At 43.0% G+C, this 20,977-nt stretch overlaps 3 protein-coding genes and 1 long non-coding RNA gene across 4 annotated transcripts; 2 read left to right on the top strand and 2 right to left on the bottom strand.

The window, feature by feature from the left end:
- Window positions 1–923: 923 nt before the first annotated feature.
- LOC134204865 (dipeptidase 2-like) lies at window positions 924–3,390 on the bottom strand. The gene is made up of 4 exons (XM_062679683.1): window positions 2,383–3,390; window positions 2,148–2,323; window positions 1,753–2,002; window positions 924–1,695 (listed from the first exon to the last, which is right to left on the bottom strand). Exons 1-4 carry the CDS (start codon window positions 3,187–3,189, stop codon window positions 1,600–1,602), a joined length of 1,329 nt encoding a protein of 442 aa, XP_062535667.1. The 5' UTR covers window positions 3,190–3,390; the 3' UTR covers window positions 924–1,599.
- A 5,987-nt stretch (window positions 3,391–9,377) lies between these two features.
- On the top strand, window positions 9,378–13,525 carry LOC134204849 (uncharacterized). The gene is made up of 7 exons (XM_062679651.1): window positions 9,378–9,503; window positions 9,572–9,642; window positions 9,706–9,806; window positions 9,865–11,045; window positions 11,318–13,239; window positions 13,310–13,380; window positions 13,444–13,525. The coding sequence occupies exons 4-5, from the start codon at window positions 9,984–9,986 to the stop codon at window positions 13,124–13,126; spliced, it is 2,871 nt and encodes a 956-aa protein (XP_062535635.1). The 5' UTR covers window positions 9,378–9,503; window positions 9,572–9,642; window positions 9,706–9,806; window positions 9,865–9,983; the 3' UTR covers window positions 13,127–13,239; window positions 13,310–13,380; window positions 13,444–13,525.
- A 1,399-nt stretch (window positions 13,526–14,924) lies between these two features.
- LOC134204851 (uncharacterized) lies at window positions 14,925–15,933 on the bottom strand. Its single transcript, XR_009977994.1, has 3 exons — window positions 15,679–15,933; window positions 15,157–15,269; window positions 14,925–15,081 (listed from the first exon to the last, which is right to left on the bottom strand). It is a non-coding gene; the product is annotated as an uncharacterized LOC134204851 (long non-coding RNA).
- A 1,011-nt stretch (window positions 15,934–16,944) lies between these two features.
- On the top strand, window positions 16,945–19,426 carry LOC134204857 (THO complex subunit 1-like). Its single transcript, XM_062679658.1, has 4 exons — window positions 16,945–17,102; window positions 17,167–17,844; window positions 17,908–18,882; window positions 18,946–19,426. The coding sequence occupies exons 1-4, from the start codon at window positions 17,061–17,063 to the stop codon at window positions 19,309–19,311; spliced, it is 2,061 nt and encodes a 686-aa protein (XP_062535642.1). The 5' UTR covers window positions 16,945–17,060; the 3' UTR covers window positions 19,312–19,426.
- The last annotated feature ends 1,551 nt before the right edge of the window (window positions 19,427–20,977 follow it).

Here is a 20,977-nt window from a genome sequence, read left to right as displayed (position 1 = left end):
GTTCTGATTACAACCCCGTACCTCCGGCCGAGATAAGACTACTCCCAAAGATCCACAACTAAGAAAAAAAGGACAGAAATCGAAAATTATCACAAGATTTAAGGATAAGATGAAGTAATTTGGTGTTAGAAAGGACTTAGCGAACAAAGCACTGAAGCGAAATAATGAAATTGTATTAGATGGATGTTGATTTATGACTCCCGTGGAGGCGCTCTTTAGTGTATTCTCGCTAGTGGTGATGAAGTCGTTTTTGATGGCGGTCCATTGGTCATCCTCTATTATTTGAAAAAAAAAAAGGTTATTCCCATCTAAGGATCATACTGCTAATCCCGCTAGCACTCAACTAAGAAACAGCACAATATTTTATTCTTCACATATTAAGTATTTAAACTTTTTAAACTTTACAACTCGCCTTATAAAATCAGCTAAAGAATAATTGTGTATCATGGTACACAATTCAATAAAAAAAAAAGGCCGGATTGCCAAAATGTGTGATCCCAAATGTCCGGAGCGAAATGTAGTGGCTCTAAATAGCTCATGCTAATTAAAAAAAAACTTGTCGTTTGTCGTGGGAATATGAGAACTTCTTTTTCTTTCAAAAATTCAGATTTTCCTTACGAAAATAAAAAAACATTTTCCCGAAAAAAAATCGAAAATTTGAACGCCGCAGCTAACGATTTTTGAACCAGCGCCAACCTCCCATGAGTCGATATTGAAGGGGCCATCGACTCGCGTAAAATGCTCAAATATCAATATGTCACACAGAAAATGCTTGGAAAACCGCTCGAAGGGACTAAACAACACAATAAATATTTTAATATGGTACGTTTGCTTCCATGATTCGAAATCGAATCTTTAAACATCGACTTAGTCCACCATATATTTGAACATGTTTTTTGGAAAAGGTAAAAACAGATTCGAAGTTTCTGACTCGTAGGGATTATGCGCAACCCAGCTTGTTCAAGTTAATATTTATTCATAAATACATACTTTTATAACAGAATTTTACATATAGTCACTCTAACATTAAATGGGTTGAAGGTCATTGTGCGTGCATTCAGTAGACATCACACTTTACTCAAATATTAGTTATTTCCCCTACATAAGCATTTATTAACTACACGATATATATTTGGGTCTGGACAACGCTTGGCTAGGAGTTAGTGAAAGTATTGGGGACAATTTTGACTCCCGAAATCTGTGCTATTTTGTGCGGAACAATTGTCCTTTTCCATTAAACATTAAATTTGACTGAGTCAATCAAGCGAAAGGGTCATTCAAATTTGTCAATTGGAAAGGTCAATTGCGATGAAAATTTATTAGAACCGATGTTGATATGCGCTCTTTTGTTCTGTTCCAGTGTTGACAATTTCATGTTTGATTCAAATTACTAATTACTAAATAGTTTTCTAAATTCAAATATTTTTTCTGTCTTCTGCATTCAAATCTAGTTTTTTTTTGTCAAGTTAAATAGATCTCTCTTTTGGAACAACTTCCACATTGCTCTAATTACGTTATTTCGTTGGAAGATTAATTCTAATACTTCGTCGTAAAACAATTTCATTCAATACAAATGAATGCGTAAAAATGCGATTGAATTTATGTTTCCGGATAGCGACAGTATGCATTTCCTTCCACCGCCTCAAGTGGTATCCAGTCTTCCGATAGAGGTAGGCGATTTTTATTAACTTCAACCTGAAATAAATCATAGCTGTGAATTGTTGTTAACACTTTAAGACCTCATGAGCATGCCTCTCTCAGCACACGAACGATGTTGCCTCCAACTAGTTTTTTGATTGCCGCTGATCCCCACAACCGATCCCTTGCCAACTCAGCCAGCAGCAGAGGGTAGTTCTTCGGGGAACCACTAAGTCCCAAGTGGTCGACTCCGGCAATGGCACGAACGTAGTTGATGGCAACGATTGCATCTTTCAGATTCATGGGTTTATCCCCACATCGTTCCACATTTAACATAATGACGCCTCCGTTTTGCGAAAGAGCACTGCAAGAAGTTTCAGCAGAATTAAAAAAAACTCAATTCGTCGAACTGAGTCGATTGGTATATGACACTATCGGTCTCCGGACCTTATTTAAAAAAATATTTTTGTGCCGAGAAAAGCACAACGTATATTCACTGAAATCGTTACCTCATTATGTGATCTGGAACAGCTGCATTTGATCCATTACAAGCCATCGCGGAGGGAAGAGCATTCGACAGTAACAGAGGGGCTTTGGCAACATTCAAAGCTACCATCATTGCCGGTTCGGAAAGTCGCGATATTTCAACCAGCATACCAAGGCGATTCATCTCCTGGATAACGATCTGCAAACACGTAGGTAATCTAAATTGCATTCCATAAAATTCCAACAAAAACGACCAACCTCTCCAAAATTCGTCAAAGTAGAAGGAAGATTCTCGTCGAAAAAGTCCGTCCTGATGGAGGAACTAGCCCACGGAGTGGTGCAACCCAGCCCAGTTAACGACACGAACCTGGCCCCCAGCGAATACATGGACCGCAGAACAGCCAAACTGGAACCCAACGTATGGCCGCCTTCCAAACCGAACAGAATCGCCAGCTTCCCATCGGTGTGTGCCTGCTCCATCGCATCAGCACTTTCCACAATCATCATATCCGCATTCTTTTTCACCATTCTTCGCGCATCGTCTATGCCTTCCAGCGTGAGTTGCACCGCGTCCAGATATTGCGCGGCACACGGAACCGAGATAGGCCACAGCAACGCTCCAACCATGCTGTTCTTAACTTCGGCGTAGCTTTTGCTGAAATTTGCACCCATCTGAGGGGCCCAATAGCCCTCGACCAGCGGAGATTCCGCCAACAGGCGCCTAATAAAAGCCAATCGAGCTTCCAACAACGATGACGATCGGAGCTGAAGTCCCAGCGGGATACCAGCTGCCAATGCTATGCACACCAACAGCGCCGAAACCACTGCAATTATTTTCCTCGACCGTCTGCTTTTGGGTACCTTCGGGGGCGGTGGTGACATGCTGTCCTTCTTGTACGAGTGAATACTGCCATTTTTTATCTTCTCCGGGTACTTTGTGATCTCGGGCGGTAGATCGATATCTGCTATCTCGGTGAATACGAAGCAGTGCTGTTTGCAGGTGGACTGGTGCTGGTGAATCGTACCCAGCTCCATGAAGTCCGCATGATTCGTCATCGAATTCATCTTGCGATAGTAATGGTAGTGGACGCGGCGTTTGCTGTCACCGCTGGAAGAGGAAATAGAGCCTTCCGTGATCACTGGCGGAGATGAAGTCAGCTTTACGGACTTTGAGAACGGGATTCAACTTTTTACAGGATACCACAAAGGATATTGTAAACAATGCAGCGATTATCCTTTACATGGTAGTTAAATGTCAGGAAAATTTTCTTGGTCGATTTTCCACGGACATGCGCAGAAGCGCCTCGTGCCAGGAAATATTTTCCAAGGGGAAAGACAGCTGCCTTCCTAAAAGCGGCACTGAAGTTCCGTTTAATTAGAAAGACTTTATGTTAATACTAATACTAAAATAATACTTAATACTAAAAAAAGCCCTGTTTAATCGACCTAGCGGCGATTATCGTGCATTAAAAATGTATTGACAAAATCGTATTAGAAAGGTCTAAGGAGCACTTTAAGGCGATAGGTACCATTATTGTTTTTTTTTTTCAAACTAAGGCCGGAGTGGCCCAGCAATGCATAAAACTCTTCTCCATTCAGCTTAGTCCATGGCTGCACGTTGCCAACCACGCAGTCCGTCGAGGGTCACCAAATCGTCCTCCACTTGATAGATCTACATTGCTCGCTGCGCACCTCTTCTTTTTGTTCCCATCGGTTCGCCGTCGAAACAGCATTTTCACCGGATTCCTGTCCGACATTCTGGCTACGTGCAAGGCCCACCGCAGCCGTCCAATTTTCGCGGTGTGAACGATGGATGGTTCTCCCAACAGCTGATGCAACTCGTGCGGTTTTATTCATCTGTTGTGGGGTTTGAGTAAGTGAGCGGTGAGCAGCAAGCCATGACTCTTGTCGTCAGATCTCCATACATTTTGGCGATCCTGCTGGGTCGTTTTTTGGGTCCTGACGCTAATTTCAAAAAATGAGTTGAATTCAAGTGGGTAAGTTGGTTTGTATTGCCACAAAGCGCGCCTTTGAAGAGTGCTGGAAAATGGTTTGTGGTTTGGAAAATCAAAAAGCGCGCCTGGAAGGCCGATTGAGCATGATTTGTGGTTTTGAATACAACGAGGCGCGAATGGGAGACTGCTGAGAAAAGGGATGACGATCTAAAAAATCCCAAGGTAAGTCTCAAAAAGTTAAAATAATTTTATTTTGAAATTTATACACTTGACGGCTTTAATGTACATGAGACTACCAGTTAAGCTAGCTCTAACGAAATCTGAGAGATATGGAAAACTATCGTATGCTACAAACTTGTTTGGAAGGCAAAATATAATATCTTGAAGTTTATTTTGGAATTCACTGCCCTAGTATTCATAGCGGAATTACCCGTTAGATCAGATATCCGAAATTCACGAATTTAACCTTCTGTCTATGCAAAAAAAAACCTTACTTTGTCTGTGCTTTGTGGTCATTATTTATGCATTTATTCAGACTACGGCCGAACTGGCCTATGATTTGGCTCGGTTCATGGCTACACGTCGCCAACCACGCAGTCTACGGAGGGTCCACAAGACATGTTCCACCTGATCGATCCACCTTGCCCGCTGCGCACCTCGCCTTCTTGTGCCCGTCGGATCATTCTCGAGAACAATTTTCACCTGGTTACTGTCCGGCCTACCGCAGTCGCCCAATTTTCGCGGTGTGAACGTTAGATGGTTCTTCCAACAGCTGATGCAACTCGTGGTTTATTCGCCTCCTCCACGTCTTCTTCTTCTTCTTGGCATTACATCCCCACACACTGGGACAGAGCCGCCTCGCAGCTTAGTGTTCATTAAGCACTTCCACAGTTATTAATTGCGAGGTTTCTAAGCCAGGTTACCATTTTTGCATTCGTATATCATGAGGCTAACACGATGATACTTTTATGCCCAGGGAAGTCGAGACAATTTCCAATCCGAATATTGCCGAACCCAGCCACCCTCAGCATGGTATTGCTTTGTAGCCACGCGTCTTACCGCATGGCTAAGGAGGGCCCTCCACGTACCGTCCGCCATCTGCACCCCACCGTAGATGGTACGCAGCACTTTCCTTTCGAAAACTCCAAGTGCGCGTTGGTCCTCCCCGAGCATCGTCCAGGTCTCGTGTCCGTAGAGGACTACCGGTCTAATCAGCGTTTTGTAGATTATCAGTTTGGTACGGCGAACTCTATTCGATCGCGGAGTGTCTTGCGGAGCCCAAAGTACGTACGATTTCCAGCCACTATGCGTCTCCGAATTTCTCTGCTGGTATCATTTTCGGCAGTCACCAGTGAGCCCAAGTACACAAATTCTTCTACCACCTCGATTTCGTCACCACCGATGCAAACTCGCGGTAGGTGGCCCACAATGTCTTCTCTTGAACCTCTTCCTATCATGTACTTCGTCTTCGACGTGTTGATGACTAGTCCGATCCGCTTGGCTTCCCTCTTCAGTCTGATGTAGGCTTCCTCCATCTTCTCAAAGTTACGTGCCATAATATCTATGTCGTCGGCGAAACCAAATAGCTGGACGGACTTATTGAAAATTGTACCACTCGTGTTAATCCCTGCTATTCGTATTACCCCTTCCAAAGCGATGTTGAATAGCAGACACGAAAGACCATCACCTTGCCGTAACCCTCTGCGGGTTTCTAAGGGACTCGAGAATGCCCCTGAAACTCGAACTACGCACATCACCCGATCCATCGTCGCTTTGATCAACCGTGTCAGTTTATCCGGAAATCCGTTTTCGTGCATTAGCTGCCATAGCTGGTCCCGATCGATTGTATCATATGCGGCTTTGAAGTCGATGAATAGATGATGTGTGGGCACGTTGTATTCGCGGCACTTCTGCAGTACTTGGCGAATGGCGAACACCTGGTCCGTGGTGGAGCGTTCGCCCATAATACCCGCCTGCTACTGCCCCACGAACTCCCTTGCAATTGGTGCTAGTCGACGGCATAAAATTTGGGAGAGTACCTTGTAGGCGGCGTTCAGCAATGTGATTGCGCGGTAGTTGCTACAATCCAGCTTATCGCCCTTTTTGTAGATGGGACACACGACACCTTCCATCCACTCCTGCGGCAAAACTTCCTCCACCCAAATCTTGGTAATGACCCAGTGCAGCGCTCTAGCTAGTGCCTCACCACCGTGTTTAAATAGCTCTCCTGGTAGTTGGTCAACCCCAGGGGCTTTGTTGTTCTTCAGCCGGCCAATCTCCTCCTGGATTTCCTGGAGATCCGGGGCCAGTAGAATTATGTCCTGCGCGCGTTCTCCCAGGTCCATCACCATACCGCCATCTTCGTCTGCCACATCGCCATTCAGGTGCTCTTCGTAGTGCCACCTTTGGATCACCTCACGCTCTCGTTTATGTCCTTACACATATCAGGCTGTGGTACGTGGCCCTTACGTGAACGGTTCAACTTCTCATAGAACTTTCGTGTGTTATTAGTGCGGTACAGTTCCTCCGTCTCTTCACGGTCTCGATCTTCCTACTGACGCTTTTTCCTCCGGAAAATCGAGTTTTGTCTGTTCCGCGCCTGTTTATATCGTGCCTCGTTCGCCCTCGTGCGGTGTTGCAGCAATCTCGCCCATGCTGCATTCTTCTCTTCTACTAACTGCTCACATTCGCCGTCATACCAGTCGTTTCTCTGATCCGGGGGCACCGTGCCAAGTGCAGCGGTTGCGGTGCTACCAATGGCGGATCGAATATCTCTCCAGCCATCTTCAAGAGACGCTGCGCCTAGCTGCGCTTCCGTTGGGAGTGCCACTTCCAGCTGCTGCGCGTATTCTTGGGCTAGTCTACCGTCTTGTAGCCGCCCAATATTAAGCCGCGGCGTCCGACTTCGACGCGTGTTGTACACCGTCGAGAGTTTTGAGCGCAGGCATACTGCAACGAGGTAGTGGTCGGATTCAATATTCGCACTACGGTATGTGCGGACGTTCGTGATGTCGGAGAAGAATTTACCGTCGATTAGAACGTGGTCGATTTGATTTTCCGTTTCTTGGTTAGGTGATTTCCATGTGGCCTTGTGGATATTTTTGCGGGGAAAGAAGGTGCTTCGGACTACCATTCCGCGGGAGGCTGCGAAGTTTATGCATCGTTGGCCGTTGTCATTCGATACGGTGTGCAGACTATCCGGTCCGATGACCGGTCTATACATTTCCTCACTTCCTACCTGCGCGTTCATGTCACCGATGACGATTTTGACGTCCCGCATTGGGCATCCATCGTATGTCTGCTCCAGCTGTGCGTAGAACGCTTCTTTCTCGTCGTCGGGTCTCCCTTCGTGTGGGCAGTGCACGTTGATGATGCTATAGTTGAAGAAACGGCCTTTAATCCTCAGCTTGCACATCCTTGTTCGTGGGGCAGTATGAAGCACTATGAAGCCGGTTCCCAGCTCGTTGGTGGTGCCACAGCTTTGGTAGAAGGTAGCCGCCCGATGCCCGCTTTTCCACACCTTCTGTCCTGTCCAGCAAATCTCCTTCAGCGCCATGACGTCGAAGTTGCGGGGATGTAATTCATCGTAGATAATCCTGTCGCAACCTGCGAAACCTAGCGACTTGCAGTTCCATGTTCCAAGCTTCCAATCGTGATCCTTTATTCGTCGCCTAGGTCTTTGCCGATTATATCGAGTCGCATTATCTCTTATATTGTTCGTAATTATTGGTTTTCCAGGCGGCTTATTGGGCCTGCGCAAACCTCCTGTCTCGCCAGAGGGCCGTCGTGTCAGGGCTGTTTAGCGTCCCACCTAACACCAGGACTTGGGCTTGTGCGCTTTGAGCGGCACACGGTCGCTTTGGCGGAGCCTATTTGCGGATACGTGAAAATTTAATTGCTGAAAATTTAATTGTCAAATGCACATTTTGACAGCAATATAGATGTATGAGTGAATAAAATGTGCAAATGCTCTATCGCGGAAGCAGTCGCTGAAGACAAGTGTCAATGGTTTCAGTGACGAAACGAAAAGTTTCAATGCAAAAAGCAATACATGCTTGTGGGAACCGAGCGCGACAGGGCCTGCCTGGGAAGCAGTGTTACCAAGAGTGTTACGATAGACGGGGATACCTTCGAGGTGGTCGAGGTTAGTCGTGAAATACGAGGGCACATCATCTGTGGAAGTCGGGCCTATTACGGGCTCCAGAAGAAACTGCGATCAAAAAAGATTTGCCAGCGCACCAAATGTGTCGTGTACAAGACGTTAATAAGACCGGTTGTCCTCTACGGACATGAAACATGGACAATCCTCGAAGAGGACTTGCAAGCACTCGGGGTATTCGGTATGCAAGGGGTATTTGTTGGTGTGCAAGAAGACGGTGTGTGGCGGCGAAGAATGAAACACGAGCTCGCCCAACTCTACGGCGAATCCAGTATCCAGAAGGTAGCTAAAGCCGGAAGGGTACGATGGGCAGGACATGTTGCAAGAATGCCGGACAACCCTGCAAAGATGGAGTTCGCTTCCGAGCCGGCAGGTACGAGACGGCGTGGAGCGCAGCGAGCGAGATGGGAAGACCAGGTGCAAAACGACTTGGCGAGCGTGGGGCGTATTCGAGGATGGAGAGATGCGGCCTCGAACCGTGTATTGTGGCGTCAAATTGTTGATTCAGTGTTATCTGTTTAGATGTAGACTATCCAGCTTTCCACGCTCGGCAATGGCGGCTTGTCGGTGTGTAAAAATCAATCGGTCGCTGTACTGTTTGACACTAGCTGGAGGAAAAACTTACTGTCGAAAAGGCATTCTTTTCCCTTCCCCTCACCCAGGAACGCCAGTGGGCTTTCCTCCAGCTAGTGTCAAACAGTACAGTGACCAATTGATTTTTACACACCGATAAGCCGCCATTACCGAGCGTGGTAAGCTGGATATATTCCACTATCTACAGTATCCCCCCGCTTATCCGGACCTCGCTAATCCGACGACTCGTTATTCCGGATCTCGCTAATTCGGATTTTTCCGGATTAAAAAGTATCAACACCCATTTAAACACATTATGCTGTCAGTTTTCATATTTGTGCTGTGATTTTATTTTGATTCATTTGTATGGATTTGACAGTCGGATTAACGAGAGAAACCCCGGTAGTCCGGCCATACATTTGTCGGATCATCGGGTGTGTTGCGAAGCCGCTTGTGAACCCCTGGTTGAGCAGCAGCGATCAATTTGACAGCTCATGTACAACTGTGATAGTAACGAAAGACGAGAGAAGGTGCGTTAGTTGTGGTAGGCACATACAGAAGGTAAACAAGAAAGTATAACAACAAAGATACGGGAGAAATAATTATTGATTTCCATCTAGAATCATAGTGCAATTAGTATTAATAAGCAATAATAGTTGACTGAAAAAGTGTAGCAAACGGGTTCAAGATCAGTGAGTACTAAAACCTGAAACGAAAAGTGTAGTTAATTACAAATTTAAACCAAAATACTTACCTGTAGGACCGGCGATATACTTATTCCTCCGTGGTTGAATTCGGACGATTATTAAAACGCGGGCATTTGGTGTAGTCGTAAGTACAACTAAAATATGTGAGACAATAAATGTACAATGAAAATGATGTTTCGATACACAGCAACATCGCCACCGAATCTGTAATTTAAAGGTAGGGTAGTTGAACCATAGTTTGTCATAGGAGAATTGATTGAGCTAGTGGGCAAAAGGAAACCACTTCTTGTAAGTAATAATTGTAATGTGTAGATGAACTGATAATTAACATGAAATAAAATTCTAGTTTAAGCGTTGTCAAAAATTAATTGGCTGCTTTAAAAATTGTGGTTCCCTTCGGGAACATTCTTAAAAAGAAGTGACACAAACCAAGTGTCCAATTAAGAAATCGGACCTGTCCACAAAATGGCTTCGGATTCAGTGAATGTTGAGCAAACAAGCCTGGATTATACAGAAACAGCGTGCAGCATCTGTGGTCCGTCAACACAGGATGAAGAAATGGTAAGGTGTGACGGTTGTTCGGGATGGTTCCATTCTCGTTGCCTGGGTATCGTTGAGGGTAATTTGCCGAAAAGGTGGTTTTGTTTAAGCGAAGCCTGCCAGGAGATGGCCAAGGAGTCCCAAAAGAAGAAGACCGTTAAGAAGCATCAGACCCGTAGTCAAAAGGAAGCTGATGACTCTGACAAATCCAGCACGAATGCCCACCTGGTCGCTTCTAGTGTGGAAGCAAAGGTGCGTGCACTTGAGGAGCGACAAAAGCGGCAGATGGAGAAGCTGGAGGTTGAAATGCAGCTGCGGAAGAAGGAGAAGGAGATGCAGCGTGCTCTAGAGCGGAAGAAGGTTGAAATAGAGTTGCAAATGCGTGCCGAAGAAGAAGAAGAGCAGAGGGCCTGGCAAGCCGAGATGCTTCAGAAGAAGAAGGAGCAGATGGATCGAATGAAGGCGAGCCAGAAGACTTTCGAGGAGCAAATGTCAGCCATGGACAAGAAGATGGCGGATCTTTCGACTTCCAATGCGCCCAAGTTGTCGAAACTTAAAGCTGACGATTCGCGAGCGGGAAATTCCAGCAAAATCCAACAAAATGTGTGGAAGCTGACCCAGAAGCACGTCAAAATGCTGGAAGGAGACGACGAAGACAACGAAGAGGAGGACGAGGATGCTGATAAGGAAGGAGAAACGGAATCTTCGAGCCGGAGCTCCGAGAAGGGAGCCAAATCGCACAATTCGCGGAAGATCAGGAAGCTGTTGGTGAAAGTAAGCCAAGACGGGCTGGGGCTGCAGCAGACTCGACCTACAAAGGCTCAGTTGGCCGCAAGGAATGGTCTAACGTGCAAGCTTCCGAAGTTTTCGGGAAAACCAGCGCAGTGGCCATTGTTTTACGCGGCCTATAAAGCATCAAATGATGACTGTGGCTACATGAATCACGAGAACCTGATGAGGCTACAGGAAGCGCTCGAAGGTGCCCAAGTAACACCAAGCATTACAATATTGCACATATATCAATCACAAATCGGCATGCTAAATGCTAATTGCATTAGATCTGTTTTAACGATGTGTTGTTGCATTTATTTATCAACTGTCAGACAACGATACTCTAAATCAGCAGTACGAATGCAGCGATGCATTACTGGTGCTTTATTTCAACATGCCAAAGTAATGAACCATTAATTCGATCTTATAATTGCCCTTTTCCACTTTAAGTCAACTTTTAGTGCTGTGTTTTTTACATGCATATATAGCTTCATGGTTACTTGGGTGACGCCCTTGAGCTGGTATCTGGTCAACTACTACTGCCGGAGTCGATCCCGAGGGTTATCGAGAAGCTGCGTCGGCACTTCGGTCGCCCGGAGCAGCTACTTGAGAGTCTGCTGGACAAGGTCAACAGGTTGGACTCCCCTAAGCCGGACAACCTCCGGAGCTTTATTCCTTTCGGGAATACGGTGGAACAACTCTGCGGCCATCTGGAGGCCGCCGATCTGCGGCAACACCTTGTAAATCCGCTGCTAATAAAATCATTGGTCGCTAAGTTGCCGGATCGAGAAAAACGAGAGTGGATCCACTATCGCAGGGGTCGTGGAGAAACGACGTTGCGAACACTTACTGACTTCCTGATGGAGATTGTGGACGACGCTTGCGAAGCGAATGTTGACTTCGACTTCAACAAGTCGTATTCGACGCAATGTAGCATAGAGGATGAGATGAATGACTCAGAGGAAGATGATGCGTCATGCCGCCACTGCAAAGTCAGCAGTTTCAGTAGAGTATCTGAACATGAAAGGATGGCCTCGTGTAGACTTTGTCAATCCACAAACCATCATATAAGGCAATGTGCAAGCTTTAAGAAGCTGCAGTATGGCGAGCGTTTGAAAGTAACAACACGCGAAAAGCTGTGTCTTATATGCCTGAATGAGCACGTTGGACAGTGTAAGTTCAGAATTCACTGTAACGTAGGTGATTGTAGAGAGCGCCACAATCCGCTAATGCATCCAGTTGAGAATGCGACAGGGTTGAGCGCACACATGAACACAAAATGTGATGTCTTATTCCGGATCGTACCGGTAAAGATACACTGTGGACAAAAATCGGCTACGGTGCTAGCGTTCCTAGACGAAGGTGCTTCCGTCACTCTTATCGATAAAAAGCTAGCTGATCATCTAGGTGCCGTGGGAGAGCCAGAGCGGCTAACTATTCATTGGACAGGCGATGTGTCTAGAGTGGAGGAATCTCAAAGGATTAGGCTATGTGTATCCAACACAAATTCCGGAACCAACGCCAAGATGTTACTGCATACTGTCCACACGGTTGAAAAGTTGAAACTTCCTCACCAAAAACTGGACTATAAGGAGCTTGCCGCACAGTATAAACACTTGCGAGGGCTTCACATTGAATCCTACAATGGACAACCGCAATTATTAATCGGAGCTAACAATATTCATACGTTTGTACCAACTGATGCAAGGGCAGGTGAATTATTAGAACCTATCGCTGTGCGTACCAATCTTGGATGGACGATTTATGGGCCTAAACAATCAATAAGGGCAACAGCTGGTCATTACCTAGGGCATCATCAACTAGAAAACGATAAAGTTATGGTGAAGAAAGCTGCTGTAACGATAAACTTTAACAAACCGCCGTTGTCAAAGAAGTCGGGGAATAAAAAGAGTGAAACGATCGAGGATACAGGTAACATTGAGGCAAGAGTTTCTAAAGTAGGAACAATCGGTTGCGCAAACGAAGATCCAGCGTTCAGATCGAATATTTTCAACAAGAAGCGTAAGCTCCGCAGGAAGTGCAATATAGACGGAGTTGTCAACGGTATCAATCGTGGTTGCTGTCAAAGTACACGTGAAATAAGCGGCACTGGAGTTACAGTAAATCCGAGAATGACGGATGTTACGGGCTGGGGTGTTGCGAAGCCGCTTGTGAACCCCTGGTTGAGCAGCAGCGATCAATTTGACAGCTCATGTACAACTGTGATAGTAACGAAAGACGAGAGAATGTGCGTTAGTTGTGGTAGGCACATACAGAAGGTAAACAAGAAAGTATAACAACAAAGATAAGGGAGAAATAATTATTGATTTCCATCTAGAATCATAGTGCAATTAGTATTAATAAGCAATAATAGTTGACTGAAAAAGTGTAGCAAACGGGTTCAAGATCAGTGAGTACTAAAACCTGAAAAGAAAAAGTGTAGTTAATTACAAATTTAAACCAAAAATACTTACCTGTAGGACCGGCGATATACTTATTCCTCCGTGGTTGAATTCGGACGATTATTAAAACGCGGGCATTTGGTGTAGTCGTAAGTACAACTAAAATATGTGAGACGATAAATGTACAATGAAAATTATGTTTCGATACACAGCAACATCGCCACCGAATCTGTAATTTAAAGGTAGGGTAGTTGAACCATAGTTTGTCATAGGAGAATTGATTGAGCTAGTGGGAAAAAGGAAACCACTTCTTGTAAGTAATAATTGTAATGTGTAGATGAACTGATAATTAACATGAAATAAAATTCTAGTTTAAGCGTTGTCAAAAAATAATTGGCTGCTTTAAAAATTGTGGTTCCCTTCGGGAACAGGGGGTATGGGGCCGTTCAAAAATTACGTCAAAGGTTTGAGGGGGGGAGGGGGGTCAGAGTTTTGTGACAGTTTGTGACAGAGGGAGGCAGGGGGTTCGTCTTATGTGACGTCCATCCACAAGAAAAAAATACTGAAAGCATTTTAGGAACAACTTGCATTTTAAAAACATTCAAACTGTTAGTAAGGGACATAACTCATTATGTTATTGTAAAAATATTGTACGAAAAAGAAAAACCAAAATAATCTCCAAAATAAAAATGACACATGTACGTACAGGGGGAGGGGGGAGTCAATGATTTGTGACAGTTTGTGACAGGAGGGGGGAGGGGGGTTGAAAATGCCGAAAAACGATGGACGTAATTTCTGAACGATCCCTATACTGTGTAAGGCCGGTCGCAATGCTGTTGGGTTTTGTATGGCGTGTTTGGAAATCAAACTGAAACTGAAACTACCAGTTCGCAACGCAGAGTTGTAGTTTTATTTTTCGAGCACTTTTTGAAACTGATTTGCAACTGCTCGACTGGTTTGTTGTAAATATGACCTGATTTGAAACTGAAATGAAACTGAGTTTTAAATTTAATTAATAGTGTTTGTGTGTCTCAGATGATAGACAAACTCAATGTTGTTGGTTTGCGAGAGAAAAACTACCACGGAAAATGTTAGTTTGTTTTGTTTTTGCGTTTTGAAAAAATAAAACCAAGTTTTATTTTGTTTACAACTGTGCGTTGCGGGCACCAAGTTGTAGTTTTATTTTGACAGCTATAAATATTATAACTTCAAGCAGTACCAAACTGAAACTGCAACTTCAGCATTGGGACCGGCCTAATGTAGACTAAATAAATTGAAATGAATGGAAACCACCCGGATAAAAAATATCATTAAAATATCATAAATTTTATTGTTACAACACCATTTAAAACATATTTTTTACCATTGAATATAATGGAATTTTGACAATAAAATCACATGAGAAATAATGGTTTTCCACGATAAAATGAATGGTAAATGGGACTTTTACAATTAAAAAGGGGGGTTGTTATGTATCTTTACAATAAAAAAATCGAAAATTTTCCATACAAAATTCGGAGCAAAACAATTGATTATACGGTTCTTCAATGGGATGATTTCGAGCGACAAAACAATAGAAAACATTGTGTTTTAAATGTTTTCAATTACTGTTTCTATTGTTTTACAATAGGAATACAACAGGATTTAGTATACATTATACTCCAATATTACAATAAAAATACAATACAATTAATTGTTTTACATATCATTTTATTTTCCTCCGGTTGTTTAGCATATCTTTAGACGAATCCAGCGCACTACTTCCAAAGTTAGGTGGGTTGCCTGTATCTGGAAAAAAATCCAACATCGGTTTAAAAATTGTACTAACTTTGTTCCGAATAGATATAAACCTGTGAAAAATATAAATTATAAAAGAATGTCAGTTTTATTAGAAAAAATACGTCGAGAAGAAAATAAAAAATTACCTCCATCAGTTCTTATTATATCCCGTTGGTGAGATTGGCCAATGGTAGTCACTGAACGATCTTCAATCAGTGACCAGCAAGCAGGAGTATTTTATTTATCATAAGCTTCATTTCTGTAAAGGAACAAGGATAGATACATGTTACCAGGTATGTCATCAGGTACTATGATGATAAAATTTTCATTTATTTTTTGTTCGGGATGAACCACTGCGTTCATTATGTACATTGAACTTTTGTAGTATAAGATTACGATTACCGGTGGTGAGTATAAACCGTTTGTCAGCGCAGTATCATTACTTGACGCTTTACCAGTTGCTACTAAACGCGCTGCTAAAACAGTAGCGCAGCTGACAGGTGACCAAATTGACCAAATAACAGCGCTACTATTTGATGAACTATCAAACGTCGAACGTCACCGATACGGAATGCAGCCACCGAAATGATAACCGAAAATACCGAAAATAGTGACCGATGCGAAAAAGAGTGACTAATCTAACGCGCTTCAACACTTGAGATACTCACCACGGTACAGAAGCCATAGTTATCTACCGCTTTCCCAGCAGCAGAAACTGCAATGAAAAAAACACTTTCTGCACCATACAGTTTCATTATTTTTATCTCTTCACTAATTATAAACAAAACTGTACACGGTCAAATGAATCCAGCCATTCTCCGAGTAAATTATAAGCAAAAGTTTTTGTTCCCTTTCATTTTTTTGAAATCAAATTTTTATTGCAAAACATTTCTAGACCTGCAACAAGACCTGCAATATAAAAATATATACTTGAGAACCGGTATAACATTTTTATTCATTTAACAAACAAAGCTATTGTAATTTTATTGTTTTCAATTGTTATTTCATCAATATAATAAATCTATGAAATATTCCAAAATTATATTACATAATTCAATAACATTAGACGGATTTCCAGATCATCCAAACCGAATACTTTTAAAAATTGTTTAGTTTTTGGATGAGCAATACTAAACATAAGCGAACAATAAAAATATAATAGAATATATCGGAAACATTTAAATATATTGTGATTTTAATGTACGTACAATAAAGATCTTTTACAACCGTGAACATTTTACAATAAGCATACAATAGTTTGTATTGTTTGCCACACAATCTATTGTATTTCAATGGGTTATGTCATACAAGTTACTGTAAATTTTTATCCGGGCAGCTTTTTTAGTACTTTTCACTCAAAGTCGACTTCTTGATAAAGGCCAGTATCGACTTAAAAAGTAGAGAGGTTACGGAATTTTGTTCAATATTTATTACCAAGAGGAATTTTGACAACTGATCTGCATGGAGCAAATTGTCACTTTTACTTACGGAATAATCGAGCAGAATATTTTTCCGAAAGTAAAGTGACAGCTCCCATTACTTTGTGTGGGAACCTTACAAATGCCAATTTTGTTTTTTGTTCTTTTCATGTGGATACTGTTGTAAGAATTTTGTTTCGATTCTTTACTTTTCCGATTCAGTTAACGAAATTTAACATGTGATTGAGATAGAAAAAGAAATTTCTTTTGAACACGATACCAACCTTAAAAAGTAAAATTCATTCAACCAAAGGTTTTTCAAAATAACTCAAAATTGAGTTCTTGCTGAAAAACTCAATTTTGAGTGGTTGCACTTTGCTGTCAAGTTAATTGAAAAAGACTTAATTTTGACTTGTTTCGCATCTCCGTGTAGGTTATTTTGTAACATGAATAATCTGTCATTTCAAATAAACGTGTAATTCGTGTTTCACTTCCTTGATGTGTTTTGACAGCTGTTTATTATTGTTTACAATTCGAGAGAGTGATCTGCTCGCGGCGTCCAACATTTTCTTGCGTTTCCCTTGAAAGTTAAATATTTTACACTTTAAAATAAGATAAATAAGCGCTTAACAATGGCTACGCCTAATTTTGAATTCCTTCTCAATCTATTCACGGTAAGGATCACAGTCTGATTGGTGTATCTCGAATAATAATCCCGCATGAATTTCCCACCCAAAGGACACCCTAAACAAGGCGTACAAAGTGAACGAAATCGACCAGCTCAAAGCGGAATACGACGGACAGAAGGGTTGCAGCGATAACGATAAGAAAGCGGCCCTGCATCAAGCATTCCGAAATCTGCTGCTAACGAAGACGGATGACATTCCGGCGATCGAAGGTTTCATCAACTTTGCAGTTGGAGCATGTCGCTTGGAAATGACTTCGGCGACGATTCCGGTTGTTCTGTTGGGCGACATTTTCGATGCCGTAACGCTGGACAAATGCGAACAAATTTTCACCTACGTGGAGAACAACGTGGCCACGTGGAAGGAGGACCTGTTCTTTACCGCTTGTAAGCACAATTTGCTGCGTATGTGCAACGATCTGTTGCGGCGGTTGTCTCGTTCGCAGAATACGGTTTTCTGCGGAAGGATTCTACTGTTTTTGGCCAAATTCTTCCCATTTAGCGAGAGGTCTGGGCTGAACATCATTTCGGAGTTTAATCTGGAAAATGTGACGGAGTACGGTGTGGATGGAAGTGAGATGGGCGACCAATTGGATGGATTGGAGGAAAATGGTTCGGGAAGCCAGTTGAAGATTGATTATAACTTATATTGCAAGTTTTGGGCTCTGCAAGACTTCTTCCGGAATCCGAATCAGTGCTATAACAAGGTGCAGTGGAAGATGTTTGCAGCGGTAAGTAGAAGTTTTTTGGTTTCCTATTTTTAAATACCCTACAATGTGTTTGTTTCACTTCAGCATGCCGGAAGTGTTCTGTCCGCTTTCAGCAGTTTCAAATTGGAAGAACATCGTTCGTCTTCCAATACTAATGCATCCGGCAGCAAGTCAAGCCCCACACCAATGGATATTCCACCAGAAGAGCAGATCCGTGATTCTGGCCACTTTTTCGCTAAATTTCTTACTAATCCAAAGCTGCTTTCGCTGCAGCTGTCGGATTCAAACTTTCGTCGATCAGTGCTAGTACAATTGCTGATTCTGTTCCAGTATCTTAATTCTACCGTCAAGTTCAAAGCCGACAATCATTTGCTCACGCAAGTCCAAATCGACTGGCTGCGGGACACGGAGATAACTGTTTACAAGCTAATCGAGGAATCGCCACCAAATGGGAAGAAGTTTGCTGATTCAGTGCGCCACATGTTGGCTCGCGAAGAACTATGGAACAGCTGGAAAAACGAAGGCTGCAAAGAATTTAAACGCCCAGAAGCGGCTTCCGCTTCGGGGGCTGCTGTCACAGCAAATGCCTCCGTCGAAGATCCTTCTCCGCCGGTTCGGCTACCCCAGAAGCGCCATCGCAAGCCTCTCGGCGACCTGATACGAGATTCTACCAAGCAGGGTAAATTTTTCATGGGCAATCCCGAGCTAACCCGTTTGTGGAACACATGTCCGGATAATTTGCAGGCCTGTAAAGGGGAAGATCGCAACTTTCTACCTTCTTTGGAAGCCTATCTGGATGGTTCCAAGGCAAAACAGGATCCTTCATTCGAATGGAGAGCCCTGAGATTGCTTGCTCGACAGTCACCGCATTTTTTCACACTATTCAACAGCCCTTCGTACAAGGTGGCTGACTATCTGGAAAGTGTCAGGAAGAAGATTCAGAAGGACAAAGTGGACGTTAAGCAGCAGGTGGTACAGGATGACATTCCGTCACAGAACGATAACGACCAGAATGAAGCAGAAGGTGAGGCATTCGTCGGCGAAGAAGAAACAGATCAGGTAAGCTGTTATACTATTGTTAATCCACTTCCAGTGGTTTTCAATTCTAAACTTATTCTCCAGATGGACTCGGAGCTGCTCAAAACGGAACAGCTCACTCCGGAGGACAAGAACACCCATAAAACCATCACCGTGACAAAGGCGCAGATGGTTGAGCTAGCGCCTAGCATTGGGAAGGATTGGAAAAAGCTTGCCACCAAACTCGGATACAATAGCGATGAAATTCAGTACTTTGAGTCGGAGAATGCAACCGTCGGGGATCAGTGTCGGCACTTGTTGCAAGTGTGGTTCGAAGACGACATGGATGCCAGCTTAGATCAACTGGCTTATATTCTGGAGGGACTGGAAATGCTGACCGCAGCCGAAGCAGTCAAACAGATGATTGCCTCGCTCAGTGATGACAAGGTCGAAGAAGTTTCTGATGAGTAGGGTAAGTTCGAGATTTTCAAGTAGAATTAGAAAATATAAATCAAAGCCAATTTTATGTGGATATACAACCCGAGGACAGCTTCATATTCGTGGTATATCACATCCCGTACGTGAGTAAAGCTGTTTCATATGAAGGGAAAAGTTTGTATGGCCATAGATTGGACCAAAAATAAATCAAATACAACGGGAAAGTAATCTGCTTCAGTGCTACTCGTGTGACGTGTGACAGTTTTTTTTATTTTCCTTGAAATCTTACTGGGATTCCAAAGCAAATTCCTCTGGTATTCCAATTTAAAACTTGCTGTGATTCCACGGTGAATCTCTCTGCAATTTAAAAGCGAATCCTTTTGAGATTCAAAAAAGAATTCTGAGATTTCAATGCAAATGCTTCTGAGATTTCGTAGCGAATTCTCCTGGGATTCAAAACAGAATCCTTCTTGCACACAAAGGGGATCCTTTTGAAATTTTTAAGCAAATCCTTCTGGGTTCTGGGATTGCAAAGCAAATTATTGTGGAATTCCGAATATTTCTTACACAATCAATCTGAATTTACCAGTTTTGAATAATGTTCTACATTCCATCCATACTCTACATCAGCGGTTCTCAACCTGGGGTACCCCTGGGGGTACCTTCGTTGGCTCCAGTGGGTACCTCGGACAGAAATGCGTAATGGCGGAAGTATTACAATTCAAATATAAACTAATTGAAAAAAAATTGATAGTTTGAAGTTTTTTTTATTTTAAAGCTTTGTATTATACATAATATGCAAGGCGATCAGTATATCAAAGCCTATTAAATCCTGCGGGCTCTGTAGGAGAGGCTCTGATATAAAAGATCGAAAAGACAAATCATCGAGTGACTAAAATTTAGAATCTAAAGGCTAGGACGGCTCCATTATAGAGTTATGAAGGCTTCTTCCAAAAAGCTTAGTAGCTTCGTAGTTTCGTAGTAATTCCATCTGGAAATTGGTTCTGGTTGCTCGATTGAGCTCAGAATCGCAGTTGCTATGTTACAGTTCAATTTCGATGTGTCGCAAGCTGTTTTTCAGAACCAATTAAAAACGGCCACTTTGCTGGGGTCATAAGGTTTCCAGGGAACCCCCGGAAGTGGCCGATGTGCACAGATGCTCTACAAATGACTTCTATTATATTTGTGTGGCAAAATCATGAAGTTCGATGTGTCGCAAGCTGGGTTTCAGAACAACTCAAAAAGTGACCACTTCCCTGGGGGAACCAGGTTCCCGGAACATCTGTAACCGGATTTTGGAGGTCCAAACGTGCAGTTTCCATTCCCACTATTGCAAAATGATGAATAAAAACGATTGCATCATTATTGAGAGCATTTACTACTAGTTATCTACAATTAAAAGGAAGTTGACCTATTTTTTACCCCATTTGACCCAAGGGACCCGCTCGATAAAACCGTCCCCAAGAACCCAATCACCAAAATTTGGTTTAAGCAATATATCTACACAAAAAAATAGGGTTTAATGCATCTTTCTTCCAAATTTCAAGCAAATCGGTTGAAAAACAAGAGAACGATGGATTTTACAATTTGAAATCGTAACCCGGGCCGAGACGGGTTAAATAATCTTCTACTTAGCTTTCGGCTGATTTATTAGGATTTTTGGATTTGATCGAATCAAATCAGCCGAAAACTATATAAA

This window comes from Armigeres subalbatus, unplaced genomic scaffold (genome assembly GCF_024139115.2).
Source record: "Armigeres subalbatus isolate Guangzhou_Male unplaced genomic scaffold, GZ_Asu_2 Contig937, whole genome shotgun sequence".
NCBI lineage: Eukaryota > Metazoa > Arthropoda > Insecta > Diptera > Culicidae > Armigeres > Armigeres subalbatus.
Note: the sequence above shows the minus strand (reverse complement) of the source record. Positions and strands in the feature narration are given on the sequence as shown.